This window comes from Archocentrus centrarchus, chromosome 18, assembly GCF_007364275.1.
Source record: "Archocentrus centrarchus isolate MPI-CPG fArcCen1 chromosome 18, fArcCen1, whole genome shotgun sequence".
Lineage (NCBI taxonomy): Eukaryota > Metazoa > Chordata > Actinopteri > Cichliformes > Cichlidae > Archocentrus > Archocentrus centrarchus.
In genome coordinates this window covers 17,985,540-18,009,315 of record NC_044363.1, presented here as the reverse complement: position 1 = coordinate 18,009,315, position 23,776 = coordinate 17,985,540, and the positions used below count along the sequence as shown (strand labels likewise).

General features: G+C 41.2%; 2 protein-coding genes across 2 annotated transcripts in view; one reads left to right on the top strand and one right to left on the bottom strand.

The window, feature by feature from the left end:
* capn1 (calpain 1) overlaps positions 1-12,200 on the top strand; it is a 31,888-nt gene extending 19,688 nt beyond the window's left edge. Inside the window, exons 8-23 of the mRNA XM_030753429.1 lie at positions 1,241-1,324; positions 3,090-3,175; positions 3,756-3,830; positions 6,107-6,267; positions 6,881-7,041; positions 7,184-7,195; positions 7,276-7,487; positions 8,134-8,173; positions 8,252-8,317; positions 8,418-8,475; positions 8,647-8,711; positions 8,813-8,881; positions 9,065-9,143; positions 9,266-9,382; positions 9,469-9,527; positions 9,671-12,200. Of these exons, the coding sequence (XP_030609289.1) occupies positions 1,241-1,324; positions 3,090-3,175; positions 3,756-3,830; positions 6,107-6,267; positions 6,881-7,041; positions 7,184-7,195; positions 7,276-7,487; positions 8,134-8,173; positions 8,252-8,317; positions 8,418-8,475; positions 8,647-8,711; positions 8,813-8,881; positions 9,065-9,143; positions 9,266-9,382; positions 9,469-9,527; positions 9,671-9,697 (1,371 nt within the window). The 3' untranslated portion in view covers positions 9,698-12,200. The remainder of the gene's footprint in view (positions 1-1,240; positions 1,325-3,089; positions 3,176-3,755; positions 3,831-6,106; positions 6,268-6,880; positions 7,042-7,183; positions 7,196-7,275; positions 7,488-8,133; positions 8,174-8,251; positions 8,318-8,417; positions 8,476-8,646; positions 8,712-8,812; positions 8,882-9,064; positions 9,144-9,265; positions 9,383-9,468; positions 9,528-9,670) is intronic.
* On the bottom strand, positions 12,192-15,446 carry pnp5a (purine nucleoside phosphorylase 5a). The gene is made up of 6 exons (XM_030753457.1): positions 15,207-15,446; positions 14,374-14,543; positions 14,180-14,283; positions 13,908-14,083; positions 13,629-13,819; positions 12,192-13,037 (listed from the first exon to the last, which is right to left on the bottom strand). Exons 1-6 carry the CDS (start codon positions 15,227-15,229, stop codon positions 12,814-12,816), a joined length of 888 nt encoding a protein of 295 aa, XP_030609317.1. The 5' UTR covers positions 15,230-15,446; the 3' UTR covers positions 12,192-12,813.
* Positions 15,447-23,776: the final 8,330 nt, after the last annotated feature.

The following is a 23,776-nucleotide window of genomic DNA, read 5'->3' as shown; positions in this document are numbered from 1 at the left end:
TTGCTAGAGCCCTCTGGAGGTCAGAGGTCAGGGTAAGTTGTGGCTCAGCAACCAAATTTCTGAAAATTCCTCTCCTCAGTATCACCATCGGGGCTCAGGAAGGGAACGGGTGCTCTAAACATTGACCGTTTAGGAAGTCCGATTAGGGTGGAAACCTGTGCAAGTTCAACATACCCAGGGATTCTTTCCGTTAGATCAGGAAAAGCATTCACAAGTTAACTCTGGGCCTCGTCTGCACACGCACCTGAAAGGGGCGGTGTTGGCAGCTTTTAACCAGCCTAAAAAGGACGTTTCATGGGTTATGAGTCTTCTTCCACAGAAAATGATCCCTTTAAGTGCCACCTACTCCTGAGACATTAACAAGATTAAAAAAAAAAAAAAAAAAAAAAACACAGGTAAAATCCAACAATATTGGAAAAAGGACAACAAATGAAGGCCGCAGCAAATCATTGATCTGGAGATTTAACACACAAAGTGGTAAAATGAACCGTTAATTCCAGGTCATAATTTTAGCACTGGGTGCGCTCTCAGTGCGACAGCTGCACATTAGAGCTCTGTAAAGTTTTTCTAAATCTTACCCCAGTAAGAAGTGAGCCATCTTTGTTGTACAGAAAACCCAGTGTTAACCCTGAAGTTACCTGGATGAGCCTGCTTTGTAGTACAGGCCTCAGGAGAGAGGGCAGTGAGGACCGGGAAAAGGGTTGGAGCTGGCAGGAATTCAGTGGAACTGTCAAGGACACTTGAGCAACGCTTATATTTGCAGACTGAACTTATGTAATCAGTTCTGGTGGCTCTCAGTTTGCGTAAAAGGGGCAAAAGTAAAAGGAAATGTATCTTCTTTTCCAGAGATGATGAAATAGTAAATGACTGACATAAATAGGAATAGAAAATTTTCCTGTTTCAGCATCTTTGCTGTGCTAAAGTTTAAATGACACAGCAAGAACAGCTTTATGGAAAACAAGGATAAAATGTTGCATTTAAACTCAGCTGGGTTACATGGATTCAGTGCATTGTGGGACATTTTGCTGTTTTTAATTAATAAGCCATGCTGTGATATTGGCTCTTAATGCTGTTTTTTTTTTTTTTTTTTTTTTTTTTTTAATTTTTTTAAATTAACTTTCAATAACAGATATTGTAATATGCAGATACATTTTACTCTCTTTGTTATGATTGTATGAGTTATGTTGTAGACATTAGAAACCTCTGATTAACGCTGTGTGTTGTGTCGTTTCATTCTCAGATCACCAGTACAAATGACAGGGAGGCCGTTACCTTCAAAAAGCTGGTGAAGGGTCATGCCTACTCCTTAACTGGGGCAGAAGAGGTGAGCTGTAATACAAAATGATGCATAACTCTAAGCTTTAAGAGTGGACTTTTAAAGAAAACTGCAAAGATTTGTTGGAGACCAAATTGTTTGGTGGACCAGGCTGTAAATCTCTGTTTCTGCTGGAAAGTTGGACCTTTAACATGCACATGAGTGGGGATTGAATTTTGGAGCTACCCTCAAGTGACTGTTGGAAGAACTGCAGTTTTTGGGACTTGAGTGGGGTTTATCCTTCTGCGTTAAATCAGCCCCATAGGTGCGGCATCAACCCAAAGCCTTCTGAAACCCTACGGTTTAAACTGCGTGCCTTTCCCCATAAAGCGCATCCCTCAGTGACTGACTGACCCTTTCAGCAACGCTGTTTCCTTCTGTATGATTCCAGCTACTGCTTCTGCTGCCATTTTTTTTTTTTTAAAATTGACTTGAAGAGAACGGACCAACTGGAAGAAAGAAACCCCAAAATTGCAGAGAAATGCGGTCTCAAGTATAAATATTAATAAATAAGTATAAATGTTTTCAGTGGCGTCGGCCACTCACAAAAGCCTACGTTGTTTGTTCTGCATAGTGAACTCAGAGGAACAAATCATGAATTAGATTTTAAAAAGAAATCTTTGCGCATACACAATGAAGCTGGATGCAGTCATATCAGTGCAAACGTATGAAAAAGGGCTTAAAAATAAACATACAAATGTATGTGTCTAAAAGTAACCATAAAAGTGCTAAAAAGAAAAGTAAAGCACACATACCACAGCTATAACTTTATAAATAGGGTTTAGATTTGTGTTTACTTTGTATTTATTGTAAATATTTGACCTTTTGTTTTTTTTTTTTGTTGTTTTTTGTTTTTTGTATGACTTGTGTTTTGGAGAGATTCGTAGCCCAGTAAAGCAGTACATTCCTTTTGCACAGGCAAAATGGATTGAGCGGGTTTGCTTATCCTTCAAACATAAATTTTCATATTATAAGGAAATGGAAATTAAATTGTGTATCAAAACAGTTTCATTTGTTCTTTTTGGCTTTTGAGCTCTCAGCAGATGACTTGGGCGCAGTACTACAGTCCACTGCATTACATAAAAACACAGGTGAAACCTCACTAATGCAAACTAAGACATTTCAGTTGACTTGCGTCATAATGTCGCACTGACTGTAACTGACATAATGTGTTTGGTTAGTTAATCCTCTGCATGTGCTTGGGGTCCTTTTTAAAAATGAATAGACTGATTCAGAAGCTGAGTAAACTGAAAACCAATAATAAATCGAGGGCCCTGTTTTATTGTTTAGACTGTGAGTTAAATGTATTAAAGCAGCTGTAAAATGTAAACAGAGCTCAAGCACAGGACAGCGGCCTGCTGGTAACCTGCAGACATGTCAGGCTTGTGTAAATATGACTTTGAGCTGCACTGTAAAACATCACACAAATGTGGCAACCACAGCGTGCAGAAAATGACTGAATAAATGTTGCAACTGTGTTAAAAATGAACAAAACCTTCACTAGTCATGCTGAGCACACAGCAGGGGGGGGGGGGGTTAGTGTCTGTCAGTGTCCAGCTGATATCAGAACATGTAAATAACCTGTAATTTCCACTTTTAGAACAAAAGCTCATTTGATTCAAATGGTGGCTTTTCCTTTTGTTGTGGTTTGAGAGTAACATTTCATTTCAGGCTAACTTTATAGCAGATGCACACGACCTTGTGTGTGCAGGAAACTAAGAAGCGGTGAAGCAGATACAAAACATGAATGTGTTGTGTGTTTCTTTGCCTGTAGGTGCTGTACAGAGGAAACCTGACTAAGCTGGTTCGCATCAGGAACCCTTGGGGAGAGGTGGAATGGACTGGAGCCTGGAGCGATAAGTATGATTTTTCTACACAGTTATGAAAAATGCCCATCTCCTAATTTTCTGTTGAACATGGCTGAATCTTTCCAGCTGTTGGTCAAATTTGACCTCATGTCTTCATATTAAATAGATAGATTTAGTGTCTGTGAAACCACAAAAAAAAAAACAAAAAAAAAAAACACTGCTACACCTGTCATCTGAAGAAGACTGACAAGGAAAAGAAGACAAACCAATGGCGGTTGGCAGGATTAAAGCAGAGCTCACTGCATCAGACAGGGTGGAGAAATGGGTGGGATCAAATCATATAATTTTACTTGTTACAAGAGTAAAAATACCAAAAATGTTAAGTGTGGAGGTGGCTAGGGAGAGGGAAGTCTGGGCTTCTCTGTTTAGGCTGCTTAGCATGCTCAGTTACTCATTGACACTAAGAAGAAACTCAAGGAAGAAAATGAGACAAAGTTTATCAACATTGTGTGTGTGTGTGTGTGTGTGTGTGTGTGTGTGTGTGTGTGTGTGTGTGTGTGTGTGTGTGTGTGTGTGTGTGTCCAGTAAAAGATTTCAGTGGTTTTATTTATTTATTTTTTTAATTTCCTCAGTTCCAAAGAGTGGGACTACATGGATTGCACTGCCAAAGGTCGGCTACAAAACTGCAGTGAGGATGGTGAATTCTGGTGAGTGTTTGGATGTTGGTTACCTTTTGCTTTGCTCTCTGTGAAGATGATTCCACACCTGAGATATGCCAAGTGTTCAGCTAGTAGCTCTTATGCCTGTCAAACTGTTATCGTTGGCATTTTTCATAGATTCACTTAAAGAAATGGGAACAAATTATGTGTTTTTGCAACAGGCTGCTAGTAAAAAAAATGCTTAAAGATACAATTTAAAACTGGTTCTTTGCTAAGCTCTGTTATGTGTAGACACAACACTGGTTCGTGCCTGCAGTTAGGAGCCCTTTTTTATGCTTGAATGATTCATAGGTCAGTGTTAAGTGGCTTAACAAGCAAAAAACATTCCTGAAAATGAGTGAAAAAGCAGCCAATGTCCAAAGAAAAACTGAAAGGCTTTCAAAAAGCCTGGAGAACTGCTGCTCAAGAGCACTTTACAAAATGATAGTCTTGCTGCTTGGAAGCAAAATACACTGGTCCCAAAAATTTAAAGGAACATTGAAAACACATCAGATCTCAATGGGGAAAAATTATACTTGATACGGAGACGAGACGGTGGGGGCATTGTGAAGCAAGATGCCAGCTCCTAGCCAAAACAGTTCGCTTATGGTGATGGAAGTTCATCAGCGGCCGTGGTACACCAGATCCAGCACACACAAGTCACAGAGGGGAAGAGCAACCATCACACATTGTCCCGGAGAGATATGATTACCAGCCCCAAGGCCAGGCTAGGGAGCCGAATTCCTGATAATGCAGATGTGGTTTTGGAACAGCCTGCTTGTTTTTTTTTTCCAACAGCCTTAGTTTCACTGGGGAACCCATTCAGTAAAATCCAATAATCCAAATTCATTAGTTACCATCCTCGCCGTGCAGGAACCGAACTTTATCTCCAGATCTAATCCTATCGATATCTTAAAAACTCAATATATCGCCCAGGCCTATAGACAACAGATGGTGTCCTGGGGGATCTCCTCACAGATCTGGACCAGGGCATCGCTGAGCCCCTGGACAGTCTGAGGCGCAACCTGATGGCATCGGATGGACTGAAACATAATGTTCCAGAGGTGTTCTCTTAGATTTTGCTCAGGCGAGCATGGGGGGCCGGTCAGTGGTATCAATTCCTTCATCCTCTCGGCACTGCCTGGCCTGCATACTTTCACCACATGAGGCCGGTGCTGTGCACCAGGAGGAACCCAGGACCCACTGCACCAGTGTAGAGTCAAACAATGTCCATGGATTTCATCCTGATACTTAACGGCAGTCAGGGTGCCGTAGATTAGCCTGTAGAGGTCTGTGCGTCCCTCCATGGATATGCCTCCCCAGACCATCACTGACCCACCACCAAACCGGTTATGTTGAACGATGTTATGGGCAGCATAATGTTCTTCACAGCTTCTCTGGACTCTTGTCTGTCTCATCTGTGGAAAGCACAGAGTGCCAGCAGTGGACCTGCCAATTCTGGTATTCTATGGCAAATACCAATCAGGACAGTGAGCACAGGACCCACTAGAGGGCCTAGGGCCCTCATGAAGTCTGTTTCTTATTGTTTGGTCAAAGACATTCACACCAGTAGTCTGCTTGAGGTCATTTTGTAGCGCTGGTAGTGCTCATCTTGTTGCTCCATGCACAAAGGAGCAGATACCGGTCCTGCTGATTGGTTAAGGACTTTCTATGATCCTGTTCTGCTCTCCTAAAGCAACTGTCTGTCTCCTGGAATCTCCTCCATACTCTTGAGACTGTGCTGGAAGACACAGCAAGCCTTCTGGTAATGGTATGTATTGATGTACCATCCTAGAGGAGTTGGAGTACCTGTGTAACCTCTGTAGGGTCGAGGTATCGCCTCATACTACCAGCAGTGACACTGACCCTAGCCAAATGCAAAACTCCTGAAAAAACAGTCAGAGACGATGAGGAGGGAAAAATGTCAGTGACCTCGAGCTGTAAACCATTCCTGTTTTGGAGATTGTCTCATTGCTGCCTCTCTAGTGCACCTGTTGTTAATTTCATTAACACCAAAGCAGCTGAGGCTGATTAAAACCCCCCTCTGATACTTAACTGACCAGATCAATGTCCCAGAGGTTTAATTGACTTGATGCTGTACTTTGATTAAAAAGTGTTCCTTTAAATTTTTTTGAGCAGTGTATAAAGAGATGAGGGGTGACTCAAGACTTTTGCACAGTACTGTGTATGTTCGAATTTTCTGTATCATTTCTCATCAGCACTCAAACTGGGTTCCGTCCTTGGACTCTGTGATGGAAAACTAATGATAAATTAACCTCTTTCAGGATGTCATTTAACGACTTTCTGCGTGAGTTCTCCCGTCTGGAGATCTGCAACCTGACAGCAGACGCCCTGCAGAACAGCCAGATGAAGAAATGGAGCACCTCGCTATTTCAGGGCGAGTGGAGGAAAGGCAGCACAGCCGGAGGCTGCAGGAACTACCCAGGTATGATTAGTGGTGTAAGTGAGAAGGGGGGGAAACTGAAGGTAGGACATGGGCAGTTGTTGCAGCTCACGAGAGTCATGTCTCGTTGGTATTTAAATTCTGCTTTGTTTGTTTGTTTAAATTAAGAAAAAAAGCAAGTTTGAAGATTGAGTGAGGAAGGACTGGATTAATTTCCTGGAGGAATGTGAACCAGTGACTCCTGTTTAAGCAATAAGCAGTGAAACAATGGATTGTTTTTAAAAGGTCTTGGAGATGCTCCATCATGACATGCATGAAACTGGGCTCTGTTGTCTTGATTTACTGCAATGGAGAGGACCCCCCCCCCCCCCCCCCCCCCCCTTTTTTTTTTTTTTTTTTTTGGCTATGCTACTGATAAAAATCATTTGTTATACAAATAGAAACTTATAGAAATTTCTAAGGGTTATTTGGTTATTGTCTCTTCACCTGAAATGAATCTTTATATTTAATTTTTTATCATCTTTTACTGAATACTGAATTACACTTTTGTGAGACAAAGTAGCCTATGTATTAAGTAATTTCTGTCCTTATTACCGAATACCACATTATAGCTGGAAAAAGGGAGCATTTTGACCTTTTCACCTCTTGTCTCCAGCATCTTTTTGGCTGAATCCTCAGTTCAAGATCATGCTGCAGCACCCAGACAGTCCTGGTAAACCAGACTGCAGCTTTTTGGTTGCTCTCATGCAAAAGGATCGCAGGAAGAAACGGCGAGAGGGCGAAGACATGGAGACCATTGGCTTTGCTCTCTATGAGGTTAGCCACGCACAAGCTTGTAAAAATTCAAAACTCTGTCATAAACTTTGACCAAGCTGTAGTTTCTTCTTCTTCTTTTCTGTTTTTTTGTGGTTTAATATAACACAGATTATAATAATGTTCCCTCTCTGTTGTCTTGCAGGTTCCAGATGAGGTATGAGGTTTTCTGTTTTCAAACTACAGATTATACAGAATAGAATAAAACCTAATGATGACTCTTAACTGCCCTCTCAGTTTAAAGGGACGACAGGAGTCCACCTCAAGCGAGACTTTTTCCTCAGTCATGCCTCCAGCGCTCGCTCAGAACTCTTCATCAACTTGAGGGAAGTCAGCTCGCGTTTGAAGCTGCCACAAGGCGAATACATAATCGTCCCTTCCACCTTTGAGCCAAACAAAAATGCCGACTTTGTCCTGAGGGTGTTCTCGGAGAAGCCTGCAGGCTCTGAGTGAGTGTCTTCTCCACTTGGAGCAAGCAGGGAAAACATGTTGGTTATAACAATTATGTGTGCGGTATAGGCTGTATGTAACAAAAGGACATAGCAATGATGATGACACCCATTCATTTGTGTAGTCTTATTTTAAAGCCTCAATGTCAGCATTGCGGCTGTTGCCATCTTCTTTACGGAGGGCCAGAAGTGACCATATTTACAGCTGTGGTCAGGAAAAACAAGAATTTGAATTTATTTATGTTCTCTAATCCACACAGGCTCAAATATAAACATATGTTCACTTAAATAAGTAGTACTGAAGCTTCTACAATGTCTTTTAACATGACAAGGCCTAGGATCTGTTAATGTCTCACTGGTGATCATAACTGACCTCAACTGGTAGTCATTTAAGGTGCATGCTTTACAATCGTTCCACCCTGAAAAAAGAAGTTCAAATAAATCATTAACAGCCCCAAATTAACCTTACATTCATGAATAATCAAACATCTGACTGCAACTAGACAAGAAGGTAGAGCACTAAATTATAAGTGAACGTTCGCTAGGTTTGTTGGCAAAGTAAGCTGCAAAATACAATAGCTTAATCTCTCAAAAACGAAACACAAATGGGTCCTAATTTCAGCTGTTTTCTTCTTTTCTATGTCAGGGAGCTTGATGACGAAATTAAAGCAGAGGTTCCACCAGAGGTAAAAAGAAGTGACCACATCTGTCCATGTTGTGTGAGAAAGATTTAGTGAACACGTCCCTCTTTTTTTGTGTTTCAGACTCAACTAGATGAGAGCCAGATTGATGCCTCCTTCAAGAATCTCTTCAGGCAGCTGGCGGGAGCAGTGAGCGCACATGCGTACACACACACACACACACACACACACACACACAGAGGCATTTACAGTCACATTTAATTTAACTGATATCTGTTTGTGCTGACAGGACATGGAGATCAGTGTTACAGAGCTGCAAACCATATTGAACAGGATCATCAGCAAACGTAAGTTGTGTGTGTGTGTGTGTGTGTGTGTGTGTGTGTGTGTGTGTGTGTGTGTGTGTGTGTGTGTGTATGTGTGTGTGGTGGGGGGGGCATTACATTATGCATTTTGCTTATACCACTGTGACGCCATGTTGTCTTCTCTCTTTTTATTTTCCTTCCTGCTGTCGACAGATAAAGACCTGAAGACGGACGGCTTCTCAAAAGAAGCTTGTCGCAGTATGATTAACCTCATGGATGTATCCTTGATTCGATGCTCTCTTTCTCTCTTGCCTCTGGAGTTCTTCATGGTAGTAAAGGCCTCTCTGACCATGACATGTTCCTTAGCTTCCTCACTCAGACGGACGGCAGCGGGAAGCTGGGCCTGGTAGAGTTCCATGTGCTCTGGGAGAAGATTAAACGATACCTGGTGAGACTGACCGCTGGAGGTTAAAGATTAGTATTGATTCTACTCAGTGGTAACTGAGCAAACCTTCAATGGCCAGTGCACTGGTGTTTCTATTTTCTTATTTCTTGTTCATTTTAACCCCCCCCCCCCCCCCCCCCCCCCCCCCCCCCCCCCATCCACACACACACACACACACATTTCTAGACTTTATTCAGGCAGTTTGACCTGGACAAATCCGGGACCATGAGCTCCTACGAGATGAGAATGGCTCTTGAATCTGCAGGTACTATTCTTTTAATATTTCACTATGAAAAAGGGAGCGAAATCTCAAGCATCTTCTTCATGCTGTTGTCTGTTTTCTTTTTTTTTTTTCCTTTTTTTTCCCCTGCTTCTTGCGCCCTTCAGGTTTCAAGCTGACCAACAGCCTGTTCCAGCTGGTCATCCTGCGATACACAGAGCAAGACTTGGCTATCGACTTTGACAACTTTGTCACCTGTTTGGTCCGACTGGAGACGATGTTCAGTGAGTCGCACTACTTCACTGTCTCCAAGGAGCAGTCTAACTGCTTACTCCTGCTCTAAATTATTATTTTATTTCTCTCACTGCAGAAACCTTTAAGAACCTGGACACCGATTCAGACGGTCAGATATCCCTAAACTTTTTCCAGGTATGAATGACCATCAGAGCTGCTGTTGTCATAATGATTCATCCACATTTGTGCTGAAACGTTTACCTTTCCCCAGTCATTCAGTACCTGTGATTTATTAAGACTTCTCATTCACTAATTCCCTCACTCTCTTTGCTCTGCAGTGGATCACCCTGACCATGTTTGCCTAAAGACGAGCGGACCCCTCTGTAACTTTTTGCACTGCAGCGCTAGACCCATTTTCAGAAGTGCCTTTTCTCCTTCAGTTCTTCATCTCCTCTAAGCTGCTCACCGCTGAGGTCCTCTGCTGCTTAAAAACCTATAAAATCATGTTTACAGTGCCTGAAAATGTTTTGCCAACCGAAAGAAGGCCGCTTCTCCACTTCAGTCAGCTCTGTGAGAACACCGGCTGCTCTGGAGTCAGAAATAAAACAACTGGTTAAATGTCAGTGGGTGGAGACAAACGTGTGTTTTGTTTTGTTTATTTGTATTTTTTTTTTTTTAAAGGCAAAATAACTTAATGGAGCAACATTTATTTTTCAAGCTAGCCTTACTTTTCTGTAATGATTACTGTGTAGCCAAGCTGTACTGATTTAAAATAGCTTTAAAGAAACACATTACAAAGTGCCAACATTGCATTTGGTCATAATTTGTTAAGATTGCAGTATTACCAGTTGGTGACATGACATCACTCAGATTTTGCAATGTATTTGACTAAGATAACTAGGACGCGATACCAAAGTCGAGGTAATATCTAAATGTTACTTTGCCAACTGTAACGTTTTAAATGTAACATACTCATAATGTAGTTTTTAAAATTTGACAAGGCCCAGGTCCCTTGTTTTTACGTTAGTGTTATAAAAGTTGAAACCTTAGCCAGACACAAAGCTGATAAACAATGTTACCACAGCCAAATTTGTTTGGAGATTAGTTATCAGTCTTTCAAATATTAAAGATAATTGGGGGAGGGGTAAATGCTTGTTTGTTTTTTAATAAAATGCAAATATTGATTTTATTATTTTAATTGATTTTTCTTTATTACTGTTTTTTAAAAGTCCAAGATAATCTGTACATCATAATTCTTTATGTGGCTCTGGTAAATTTTTAGAGCAGGACCGATATTGCATTATTAAGACTGATACCAATATCGATATTTGCTGATAAGGAAAAAAAAAAAAATCCTATATTCGGCTATATCTGACAATACTTTTTGTCTTTAAGACGCGCTAAACATAAAAAATGTTGGGGAAATCTGTTTGCGTAGTTATTTATTTACTTGTTTACACTCTGCCCTACTGCTCGGATAAGATGATTGTTGTTTGTGGGGGGGCTCCAAACACGTGTTGCCAACAGGGAAGATACAGAGTTCCCTCTGGTGGACAAGCTGTTCATCCTGTCTCTTCTTTTTACATTTTCATTTATCAGCCATTATAAATGCTGATACTGATAGAGACGCAAGTTATTAATATCTGCCAATAATATTGGTCCACAGGTAAATTGCTCCGGCTCTAATAATTTTGGTAAAGCATGAATATTGTTTGTACGTTGGCCAAAGTTCCATCTTTGATAGCGCCTGTTCAGATTTTGCTAACCACTGCTCTCTAACTTAATAACATTACTGTTAAGTATGTGCCACTAACCTTGAGGCTTGATTTTAGCCTCTTTTAATGTGAGAAAGGTTTAACTCAGTTTGTGTTGCATGTTGGGGTTTAGGTAGCATATACTGGCGATTTATCTTCAAATATAAGGAATCCATGGATACGTCTGCGTGGCCAGATTTAAATGCAGAGGGATTCAGCCACTTACAGCTGAGGACAGTCGTTCCCAAAAAGTTGGCACACTTCCCGTGCTGGATGCAGTTGAAGTAGAGAGTTAGCGTGCTGGCTGGCGTAGATGAGTGTGCATTATAAATCTCTATTAGTAGTACGTACTGTAGCACTAGTGCCAGCCTGAAACCTTATGTGTTACATCCACTGCCAAACTTTCCTTTCACCTCAGCATGAAGGGCCCCCTCAGATTATGCAGAGACAGCGGTGAGGTGCTAGATCAGAGAGAATGTGTTGATATGTATCCTGTTTAACTTTAATATGTAATTTCTTATCATTATGCATGGCTTATTATTATTTTTTTTTTGGCAACTATTTTGTAAAGTGGGGGGGAATGAATAAATACGAGCTTATAAGTATGAAATAAACAGGATTTTATAGCGGTAGATAAAAGGGATGTCAACCCTGCTTTAATCTTGCTGTGTGAAGGGAGCAACATGTCAATATTTTGGGTGAAGGTAAACAAAGATGGGTGGGTATATGTATAGATGCTGTGAAATGTGATATATTGTATGGTTGGGTAATTTCTGTTCTGTGAGGAATTGATGAGTTTTATCTGAAGTATTCCACAGTTTGATGCTGCCGTGTGGAGGATCTACATGTAATGTAACCTTTTTTTTTTTTTTTTCCCTTTTAAAGCGTTTTGAATACCAAACTCTTTTATTCTGCCGGATTATTTTACAGATATCTTTTGTAAATGGAAGAATTGCATTTTTAAACTCTGCCCAGCACTTTGATCTTCACGCTCTGACATTCTTGTCTTCATTTATGGTGAGGGACGCTTGTGTTATGTTTACAGTCATAACTTTCTGGGTCCCTTTGAACTTCTATGTACACTTTGGAAATAAAGATGGGAAAGTTTTCAAGAGTCTCTGAGTTCATTATCAAGTTTTATTGGTCTGAGAGCTAAAAAAATAAAAGTTGCAAATAAATTGCTGTTATGAAAAAAAAAAATCAGTGGAAATATGTGTGATACGTGCCAGGGTAAGACATCATACAGTAATAAATAGTACATTTAACAACATATAAAAGTGGGTACAGTCAAATACAAGTAGATACAATAGAAGCATGTTAATGTACACGTTTTAACCTCATAAGACATTTACAGCAGATTTGAGTTCTTTTTTAAGTTAAATTGCAGACATTTACACAGGTGATCATAAATTTTAAGTTAGAAAAAAAAGAAACACCTTTTTAAAATTCTAACAAAGCTGAGCTACTTTTTTCTTCTGGAACCACTTGGCAGAGGAATGTGTTTCCTGTTGTGCACAGAGCTGTAAAATATAAAGTTTGAGTGCATTTTTTTTTTTAAGTCTATACATTGCACATCTAAGTGAGATTCTTCAGGTGACTGCCGTCCTCTCACCTTGTGACCTCAGGCTAAAATCAGCTCAACTACACAATAAATTAAGTGGGATTTTCTTTGAAGCAGTTGCACCAAATGTGAAGAATAACCACATGAAGTATCCTAAACATAGCATTTAATCTCTTAGGCCGTAGTTGTTGTGCACAATTTTGGTCACCATGGTGGAAACCAGCCGCTCCAACTGCTCCGCCCGCTGCTTGCCCGTCTGGAGGACCTCCTCGTGATTGGCCCTCTCTTCGCTGTCGTAGTCCATCACAACCTGGTTGGTGATCAGGGAGAGGGCAAAGACGCGCATGCCACAGTGCCGTGCGACAATCACCTCGTGGACCGTGCTCATACCTGGCGAGGAAAAGATTGAGATGAATATAAAACACACTGGAATAGATACAAATGAGATCATTTTGTCATGTTTCTAATTGGAACCATGTTGCGTGATGTCAAGTGTTTCTCAAAGAAAGAAGAAATAATATAGATCTATTACTGTTGAAGCCAACTTTGCTTGATTTAATTTAAAAGCTGGTAATAAACTTTACTGCTTTAATTTCTTTTCATGAGAAGTCACGAGAGAAAGAAGCCGCACTGAATGCAGCTTGAATGGATCTTTTTCACATGTTTTTGCTCCTCAAGCTAAAGTTGCATATTGAGGTTTGAGCAGCGCTGAGCAAATTTCTTGGAGACCCATTTCAAACAGCATAATGGCATTTGATGGGGTGCCTTTTTATAAAGCTCCCCTGCTGTGTGGGCATCAGTTTGGTAATTAGCTTAATTTCAGATGTTGTGTTACCCTACACAGTTTGAGCTCTAAATCTAAATGATGATCCTCGACATGTCTTAAAAATCCAAAAGTGCAAATTAAGATATAATTACTAAGTTTTGTGACTTCACACTCGTCAGTTGCAGTCATTCAAATCAACAAAATAACCAACTCACCAACAGCATCTGCGCCAAGTCTGTGCAGCATGCGACCCTCTGCGATTGTTTCAAATGTTGGCCCACCCACCACGCAGTATACGCCCTCCTTTAGGAACTCTCCATACCCCAGATCCTGTCCCACATCCATGGCCAGCTGCTGCAGCTCTCTGTCATATGCATCGGACATGCAGAGGAAACGCAAACCAAACCTGACACAACAAGGAAAACAAGAAGAAAGTTAAGTGTTTAGAAGGTTTAAATGTATGCTTTTTATGACTGTACAAGAACAAGCCCTACCTCTCATCGTTGGGCCCATTCAGCGGATTGATGCCAGCGAAGCCCGGCAGGTTGAGGTGGTCTTTGATGATCATGATGTCTCCCTCTTTAAAGTCATGGTTGAGGCCTCCAGCTGCATTGGTCAGTATCACTGTCTCAACACCAAGCAGCTTGAAGATGCGCATAGGCAAGGTAATCTGGAAACACACACACACAGAGAATATAAGTATAGACAGGCCACAGATTCCATGTAATAAATTTGGGACACTCGGAAACTTGTTGCAAACACACACCTTCTGGATTGAATAGCCCTCATACAGGTGGAAACGCCCCTGCATGCAAACACATGGCCTTCCTTTTAAGTGTCCAAACACGAGCCGCCCCGCGTGTCCGTGCACTGTGGGAATTTAACAATACAACAGTAAATATCAGCAGTATGTGTACATGTGGAGTCACCAGCTTAGAGATCTGCTGTTGCGTAGTTCACCTGTACTCTGTGGAAAGTTGGGAATGTCTTTGTACTTGAAGGCCACCTGGTCCTTTAAGAGGTCAGCGAGCCCTCCGAGCCCTGAGCCACACACAATGCCCACTGTGGGCTGGATGTCTGTCTGGGCGAGCAGCCAATCAGCAGTGGCCTTGCATTCCTCGTAGCTGTAGCTGGATGACATTAAAAAAAAGGGCAGAGGTTAGGAAGATCACTGTGACAGTACAACACTAGTGTTACAGCCTCTCATGAGGCAAAAGCACATGTTCTGAAACACACAGCAGGAGCCACATTGACCATGTGACGTTCACATTTTTAGATTTTTGTTAAACTCTAAAATGCATCTCAGGGACACGCCGTCTTTTACTCAGTAAGAGCAGCTGTAGCTCTTCGCCCATGTGCCATAACATGAGCATTACTATCATATTACAAGTACTTCTCTTTTTCTGGAAAAGCATGCCTCTTCTTAGAACTGCTATTAATAAGGACCGCTTTTACGCACATTCCTACAAATCATAGCAGTGCTGACTCTTCCTGTAATCATGACAAATGGCTTTAAAATATGGTTTTCACTGACTTAAAATTTAAACTGGAAACTCCCACTTGATTATGAAACGCGCTTTATTGAGAAACTACTTGCACCACTCCCTTGGCAATGCCTAACTGGATGGATGAATGAATGAATGGTTTTTTCCACTTAGCCACGGCGTCCAAGAGCTCATGTGCACAGACTTTTTGCTTCCTTTTCGCCCAATCCATTTTTTTCACACTACGCAAACCAACCTAGAGAGAGAGAGAGAGAGAGAGAAGAAAAGATAATCTAGAAAGGTACTCACCAGCTGTTTGCCTCTGGAAACATTTCGGAAGATTAAATGAAGTGGCTGATAATGTAAGAAAAAAAAGGATATGTGTGACTAAACACTTAAAGTTTCAAATCTGAAAAAAGAAAGACTCGAAGCCCAGCTGTTAGGCTAGATAAAATATATCAAAGACGAAAAAAAGGGAAAATATCGTTTTTCTTCTCTTTTAGAGTTCCGTGAAGTCTTCTGTTCTTCCTCACTTCTGTATGAAGAGGGGCAGATGCAGACTTTATCATAGGACCGGCGTAAACCCACTCCTCCTCTGATGACGCATGTACCTGCTGCAGCTTCATTGGCTGAGTGGACACACCCTCAAAACCATATTCGGCAGAGGTGAACTCGCCCACGGCACTGCGCAAATGGAGCCGGTTTTCACGATATTTCCCACCCCAACCAACTCATTACCTTTCATCTTCCCGGCAGCGCATATTTATTTATCCATTCATCTGTTCATTTATTGCGGAGTTTGTTATCCCTTCCCCCTCGTGACCCGTGACATGAAGAGAAAGGATGGATGGATAGTTATCAGTCAGATCTTTATTGATCTGTCTCGCTATTACTCCCCGAGATTCAAAACAAAACATGATGTGAGTTTTCTGTTGGGAAACAGTCTGTTTTGAACGTCACGTGTTTCTGGTCCACCCGGCAGTTGCGTTTGTTCTCCTCGTGAGTCTGTGAGACCTGCGTGTTGTGTTATTGCACGGCGTTAAAACAGACACAGCTTATTACCAAGCGCACATGGAGAATATGCTTTTATTTTTTGAATATGTTGCATTTTGTGCTCGCTATAATTTATCCTCTAGTTTAGAGATGACTTGCAAACTTTTACTCAGCTACAGGTATAAAGCAGTGACCACTTTTAGTGAGCTTTCACTCCATCAGTAAAGACACAGATTAGATCGCCCATTCATTCCACTTTTGGAATAGATTTAAATAGTGTGCTTGTGTTTTCAGTGTGACAGCAGCCACCTTAACTGTAAACGAGTTTAATCATCTGTATGTAAAGCTGAAACATTAAAAAACAATAATCTGATAGTTTGATGCAAAAGATGACAATCATTTATTTTCTATTAACTGCAGGTTTTCTGCCAATCCAAAGGTTGGTGGCTTGATCCTTGACTCCTCCAGTCTGCAAGTTGCCCCTGATGCATCTGTGTGTGTGCGTGTGTGTGTGTGTGTGTGTGTGTGTGTGTGTGTGTGTGTGTGTGTTGGTGCGTATGTTTATAATACCTTGTGGGGACAATTTTCCTGACATATACTACGTTGTGGGGACCAATTGCTCCTTGTGGGGACTGGAACCTTGTCCCCACAAGGGGAAACCCTGTTTTTGGGTCAGGGGTCAGAGTTAGGGCTAAGGTGTGAATTGAGTTTAGGTTAGGGTTAGGGTTAGGTATGTGATGGTTAGGGTTAGGAAAAGGGTAAAGGTAAGGTTTAGGCTGTAGAAATGAATGGAAGTCAATGGAAATTCCCCACAAAGATAGCAAAACACACTTGTGTGTGTGTGTGTGTGTGTGTGTGTGTGTGTGTGTGTGTGTGTGTGTGTGTGTGTGTGTGTGTGTGTGTGTTTGTGTGTGTGTTTGTGTGCGCTTTGAGGGCTGAGCTGAATAGGAAAGTGCTACATCAGTATCAGTCCATTTACCATGTAGGCAGCAGAATTAAGCAAGTGCAAAAAAAAGTCAGAGGGGATATTCGTGCAGTTAGCAGACCCATCTGTGAGAACATTTTTACTGATGTTGTTCCAGATTGCACTGCTAACTGTAAAAGTCAACAATCATTCTGGTTCATCTACGAAACCAATATTAAAGCACATCTAGAGAAAGTCTGTAATGATCAGGTAAATTGTCTATTGATTTCATAGGTAAACAAAGGGCCAAGACCACCAAATTGGCACTAGCCAAAATATAGGTAGGACCTTGAATTGTTGGCTGGCATTGAGAAGAAGACAGTCTGATCCTTGATGTGTGTTACAGCTTCCTTCGAGGTCAGTCACCTCTCTGTTTGGGTTCTGGCTTCTGCATATCAGTTGTCAACTTTGCTTGATAACACATGGACGTTTTTGACCTGTTGACCCGTCTGTCCCTCCCCTCAGTTAGTGCTAACACACCTTTGGCTTAGCCAATGAATTGGGGCCATTTGATTTCTGCACAAAGGTCCACAGTAACTGTTTCACCTATTTTATCTTTAAGTTTTTGCAGCGTCACTAAAATAATTCCCCAAAATTTGAAATGGCGATCCAAAGAGCAGGATGCACTGTGTTGCACGACATTTGGATCTCACAGGTACAGTAGTGTTAAATATAACTTTATAGCTCGGAGGTCTGGGATTCTCTGCTTAAGCTGCTGCCCCCACGGCCCAGCACCAGATAAGTGGATAAGAAAATGAATGGCTTTTACTGCATACGTTACATGACCTAAACTTCTTAAAGAAGCAGGTTATGTTCTGTCCATTCCTGTGGACGGTGCTACATTTCCAGTCCAGTCCGTTGCTGAGGTGAATAACCTGGTATTTGAAGCTCTCCTCCACCTCTTCTCCCAGAATGAAAATGGTTTTGAACTTAGAAAGCTTTTATTTGGAGGAGGTGTTTTATATTTGTCATGATCCATCCATCCATTCATTCTCATCCGCTTATCCTGTTCAGGGTCATGGCGCCTATCCCAGCTGTCACAGGGCGAGATGCAGTTTACACCCTGTACAGTCTGTCGCAGAGCCAACACAGAGAGACAGACAGCCATTCACACCTATGGGCAATTTAGAGTGACCAGTTAACCTAACCCCAGTAACTGCATGTCTTTGGACTTTGGGAGGAAACCAGATTACCCAGAAGAAACCCACGCAGACACAGGGAGAACACGCAAACCCCACACAGAGAGGGCCAAGGTGGAATTCAACCCAGACTTTCAAGATGTTACTGTAGCTGTGAGGCAGCAGTGCTAACCACCACGCCACTGTGCTGCCTATTTGTCGTGATTATAACTTAATTTAAAAAAAATTTTAGATATGGAGGAAACATTACAATTTGCTAAATAAATGCACTAATTAAACTTGAAATCACGATGAGCTGATGAACTTTGTTTTATGACTGAGGTTAAGAAATTCCACCTGCAGGAGCCAATGTGAACTTAAGATGGTGCAGCTTCAGTTTGTAGGTGTGTAGTGTGTTCTGCATTTGTCATTGTTGGTTGTTGTTACTATCGCTTGTGTAAGGCCTTGAATGGCATTTGATTTAATGTTAAAAATCCATTTGTTTTGTTGCTCTAGGTAGCTATTGAACTAGGCACTGTGGGTGCTCACTAGGACACAGGATTAGCAGCAGAGCCAAGTGTGGAGTAAAAAAAGTTTTTTTGCAACTTTAAATCAAGATTGATGCTGTAATTATCTGACTACCATCTACAATGTGGAACTTTTTAGGGATATTTTCATGTGTGTCTGATCTGAGAGAAGCTCGGATATATGTAGATGGAAATGTAACCTGAATGAACAGGATGGTGGAAATAAATGCTCAAAACTACAACCCGGTTCTTATTTGACTGGAGTAAGAAGTGTGAACGGTGCATACGAACCAAGCCCATCATTCTTGCCTGCTGCTAATACCAGTGAATGGCTTTGAATGGCATATGTAAATCATTCACTTTTGGTCTATATAAAGTAGAACTGCAATGCTTTGGTCTGAATTCCTCATTATTGTAGCTCCACAGACCCCTCGTTTAGGCCTGTTCTGCAGTCTCTTTAAATGTGAATGAGACATTTCACGCTGCGCCCCACTCCAGGTTGTGAAGCGTTCCACTCCACCCCCTATGGCCAATTTTGTTGTTCTTACCTGCAATACGATTATATACTGGCAGAGAAAGAAGCACTTTGAAGAGGCTCTGAGGCCTGGGGAAGGGGGAGGGGGTGTAAGGAATCGTGTGGGTTAATACTAGGGATGCGCCGATCTGATATTCAGTATTGGTATCGGTCCGATACTGGCCTAAATTACTGGATCGGATATCGGAGAGAAATAAAAAATGTAATCCGATACATTAAATAACGTTTCGCTCACATTAGCTGCATTACAGTGCTCCGTCGTCTTCTTCTTCTTGTGGGTTTGCGGCTAACCAAACCAGCTTAGAGCTGCATTACCACCACCGACTGGATTGGAGTGGGGGATCAGGAGTTAGGAAAAAACCCTCCGCACATTCTATAAAGTTCGCCGTCGCTGCGACGGATTCCCTTTGACAGTGAGCGATCATCGCTGACATGTTGTTCCGCCTCCACCGCTCTCTGTCTTGTTTGTGTGTTGTGCTCACTGTGCTGAGAATCAGCTGTTATTTTTTTTCTCTACTTCAGCTCCCGGACATACTGCTAGCGAGCGCAGCTATTAGCACTGGTGACCGTCCGGTACCGGAAGAACCCCTTCCCCGTCAAAATATTTTTGATACTTTAATCCCTGATTTGTGACTAAATATAGACCTGCAGTAGAAACGTATTTAGGAGAATGCTTGTAAATATAAAGCATTACAAGATTACGCTCACGCAGCCCCCAGTTTGTCAACATAAACACTGATGACAAAACAGCAGCAGTCAGCTGATTTACGAGCAGTCTGTCTGCACAAGCGGAAAGAGGCGGAGCCGGCTCAGTCTTTTTCGTCCCTGTAACCTCCATAAACCTTTACTGGGAAACAGCTGGAGGTCCTTCATCAACCACCTGATCAGTAAGTGAAGAAAAGAGAACTTTGTAGCTGCTCCATCCACCCTGTTTGTTTCACACAGGGAAAAACTGCAGTACAGAAGTTAAAATATGCAGATGAACCGTTGAAAAAAAGTATTTCTTATCCAGTTACTTAGGTAATCAATATAAATAGAATAGTCAATTGCTAAAATAATCAATAGTTGCAGCCCTAATGAAATTTGCAACATACCATAAGCCAATGCATCACCTTCTCACACAGAAGCAACAGGATTCAGGTGATAGTTATTGTTGTAAGTAAGTAAAATTTATTTTTATAACGTTTTTCACAGACAGAAAGGCACTGTACAATAATTAAAACACAATATCAACCCCCCACCCCCAGAAAACACTATGTTGAAAACATAATAACATTACCATATTAAAAGAATAAAAATAAAGTCAGAAACCAGAAAGCCTGGTTAAACAGAAAAGTTTTCAACTATTTTTTAAATGATGCCACAGAGGCAGCTAAATGGAGCTGGAGTGGTGAACAGTTCCAGAGCTTTGGTGCCACTGCCTAAAAAGCTCTGTCCACCCTGGTCCTTAGTCTTGTATGTGGGACAACTAAAAGACTTTGATTTTGTTGTGTGAGAGACTGTTGACTTCTTTTTTTAAATTTTTTTAAAAATGTTTTTAAATGCCTAGATAAATTTTAAATATCGGATTTATATCGGTATCAGCCGATATCCAAATTTAAAAGATCGGTATCGGTATCGGACATAAAAAAGTGGTATTGTGCCATCCCTAGTTAATACACCCAACAGCCAAACATTTTGACTTGTCTACTTGCAGCTACGGGATAACTTAACTTGGACTAAAAAATCACTGCAAGAAAAAAATGGAGGATTCACAAAATTGTTAGCCGGAAGTCCATGACCTTGTTTAGCAGTTCCACAGCAAATACTGTGACGTAACAGATAAGAAAATAAATGAAAAACAGGGAATAGAGAAAACTGAAGAGACTGAAAAATATGACCCAAAAAGTATATAAAGATATCTATGCAGGACCGGGAGAGAATAAATTTAAATTTCCTGCACTCCTACACACTCAAAGTACACAAAAAAAAGTATTTATTTAAGGGCTAAAGAAGTGGATTTTGCATGATATGTCCCCTTTAAGTCAAAAATGTAAATGAATACCTACAGTCTTTGTTCTCTTTAACACATTTTATGATTTTTTTTCTCTGTTTATTACTGATAATTAGATTTAGTGCAATTTTTGACATTTGGTGAATTATTTAAAATGACTGGAGCCCTGTGACTTCAGTGTTTGTTGAGGAGATTAGATGACTGCTTTGTTTTTTCTGCTTGATTGTTTGGTATCAGGACTACCTGTGTCCAGATTTCCTCCTGGATCCAGAAGGAATCTTCAGCCTGGGAGGAGTTTTGCAGTCCTGTACTCATGTTATGTAACTCATGTGTACTTGGTTGCAACACCATTGCTGGTCTGTATTCTATCAAATGGCACCCATGCCCAAATAAACAGTCAGTGATTTCTTTCAGAGAGCCAGTCATGGAACTAAACTAAATCTAATATGATTTCAGTGATTTAAAGGAGCCTGACAACATATATGTAAGGTTACAGTGAGGTCAGTCCACAGTATCACAGTCAGCTTTTGTATTGTACAGTTTTGCTGAATAAACACTGGTCAAGGCACAAGGTACACTGTTAGCAGACACAGTGGGGAGACAATGTCACAGTGATCTTGCATGTTTTCCACACCCATCGTCTTCTTTGTCTCATGACATTAGTAAAGCTGCCAGAGCAGCACAAGCTGAAACCATGGCCTTGTACGAAATCGCATGCTTTGGGAATAAATCCCGAAGGGAATGGCACGGTTTTGTTTTCCTCATCCAAACTCTGAAAGATTGTTGTAGAAGAAGAAGAAACAGCCTTCATTGTCCCGCAAAGGCGAAGTTCAGGTGTAACAGCAGCAAAAATGTAAAAACACAACAGGACAAGATTAACAATACTAATAATAAAATAATATATACTGTACAGGAATATAACTACAGGAAATAACAATATACTATGTATTACTATACAATATTTACATACTATTGGTTCTATTTTTGTTGGGAGCAGTGACGGTTATAGTCTTACAGCTGCTGGGAGGAAGGATCTGCGGTGCTGCGGGGGTAAAAACATCTTTAGTCCCACTTTAAAAGAAAAATGAAGGTGTGTCCTGGAATTACCTTGAAGTGCTTTTCCCTTGTAATACAAATTTGTGTTTGTGCATCATAAATCATGTTACATCAAATACTTTTGCATTCCTGATCCTTTGAATACCTAGAGCTTGCATCGCCCACAGTTCAAGTCGCACACTGACAGTGCAGTCAGAGTTCAGTCTGAGAGCAGTGGCAAATGTACCCATGAGCTGGTGGCCTCGAGCATAAACGAGGAGTGGGCTAAAGACAACTCATAAGCTCACGTCTTTCCAGTCCAAATGTTTTTGATTTTTAGCTCATGGTCTTCATCCAAACAACATCCCGTGAACAGAACTATTTATATATAGATTATTCAGCGCTTCCTGAGCCCCACAATATCTACCCAAAGGGATGGTGCGTAGCCACTGGTACAGATATGTAGATGACACCTGGATCAAAATCAAAACATAAGGAGTAAAAGCGTTTACTGAAAATATCAACTCAGTGGATAAATACATGCAGTTTACCCTGGAAACTATTAGGGATAATAGGTTACTGTTCCTGGACTGTGCGATGGAAGCCTCTACATTGGAAACAAACAGCCTCTTCACAAACGAATGGCACAACATAGAAGAGCCACCACGACAGGACAAGACTCAGCTGTACATCTGAAGGAGAAAGGGCACTCTTTTGAGGATGCCAGTGTTCACGTTTTGGACAGTTTGGACAGATGGTTGTGAACAACCATCGTTGAACAGAGGAGGTGGATTACATCACCAACTTTCCCCCACTCACAGTCCAATCCTGAGCTCCCTCCCCAGGCACCTCAACCCCCATTCACACCTTTGTTCAGGTGTTCAATAGGTCACTTGATAGAATTCAATTCAATTTTATTGTTGTAGCACCAAATCACAACAGTTTCCTCAAGGCGCTTTATATTGCAAGGTAAAGACTTGACAGTGAAGAGTGGGGCGAAATCCCAAATTGGTTTGACTCAAAACCAATGATTGCAATGGCCGACGCCTCCTTTCACACTTTGACGCACGTGATTATGTATTTTATGGTTATGGTTTGAGAATTGAAGAAGCCTCTTGGATAAGAAGTGAAACATCTTCAAGAAGTCCAGTCACAGTGGATACTGAGATTTGTCCTGGTCTAATGCTGATGATGGTTCTACGTAGGCCAGTTAAGTCCTTCCACGCAGGATAAGACGTAGGGTAAGGTTTTCCCTGTAAAAGTGTAAGTGTAAAAGGCCACATAATGCACAGTGGTAATGTTTTAAGCCCTCTCATGCCACGTGACAGACCTAGATTATGTTTTCTGGCCTCAGTAGAAATAGGACTTCACACACCTTGTTGTTCCTGCCCTGGCAGTAATCTGTGTACATGCTGGCCTTGTCAACATGACCAGACCTACTTCACTCATATTAAATATTGATTCAGCATTGTGTGTAATAGGTTGAACTGAGGGCCAGTGTCCCATTTTTTTTAAATCCTGAAAAAAAGGGAAAAGAAAGCTTCTTAGCATATTGTTGCTGTTCCTGTAAGTTAACATGTCTTCTGCTGCCTGCATACGCTACGCTCAAAATGGAAACTTGCAAACCACCACAAAGTCAGAACATACACAGCTTTTTGTGCAATACAAAGAAAACTGCCACAAATAAAATTTAAATTAATCTGCAGCAAAGACC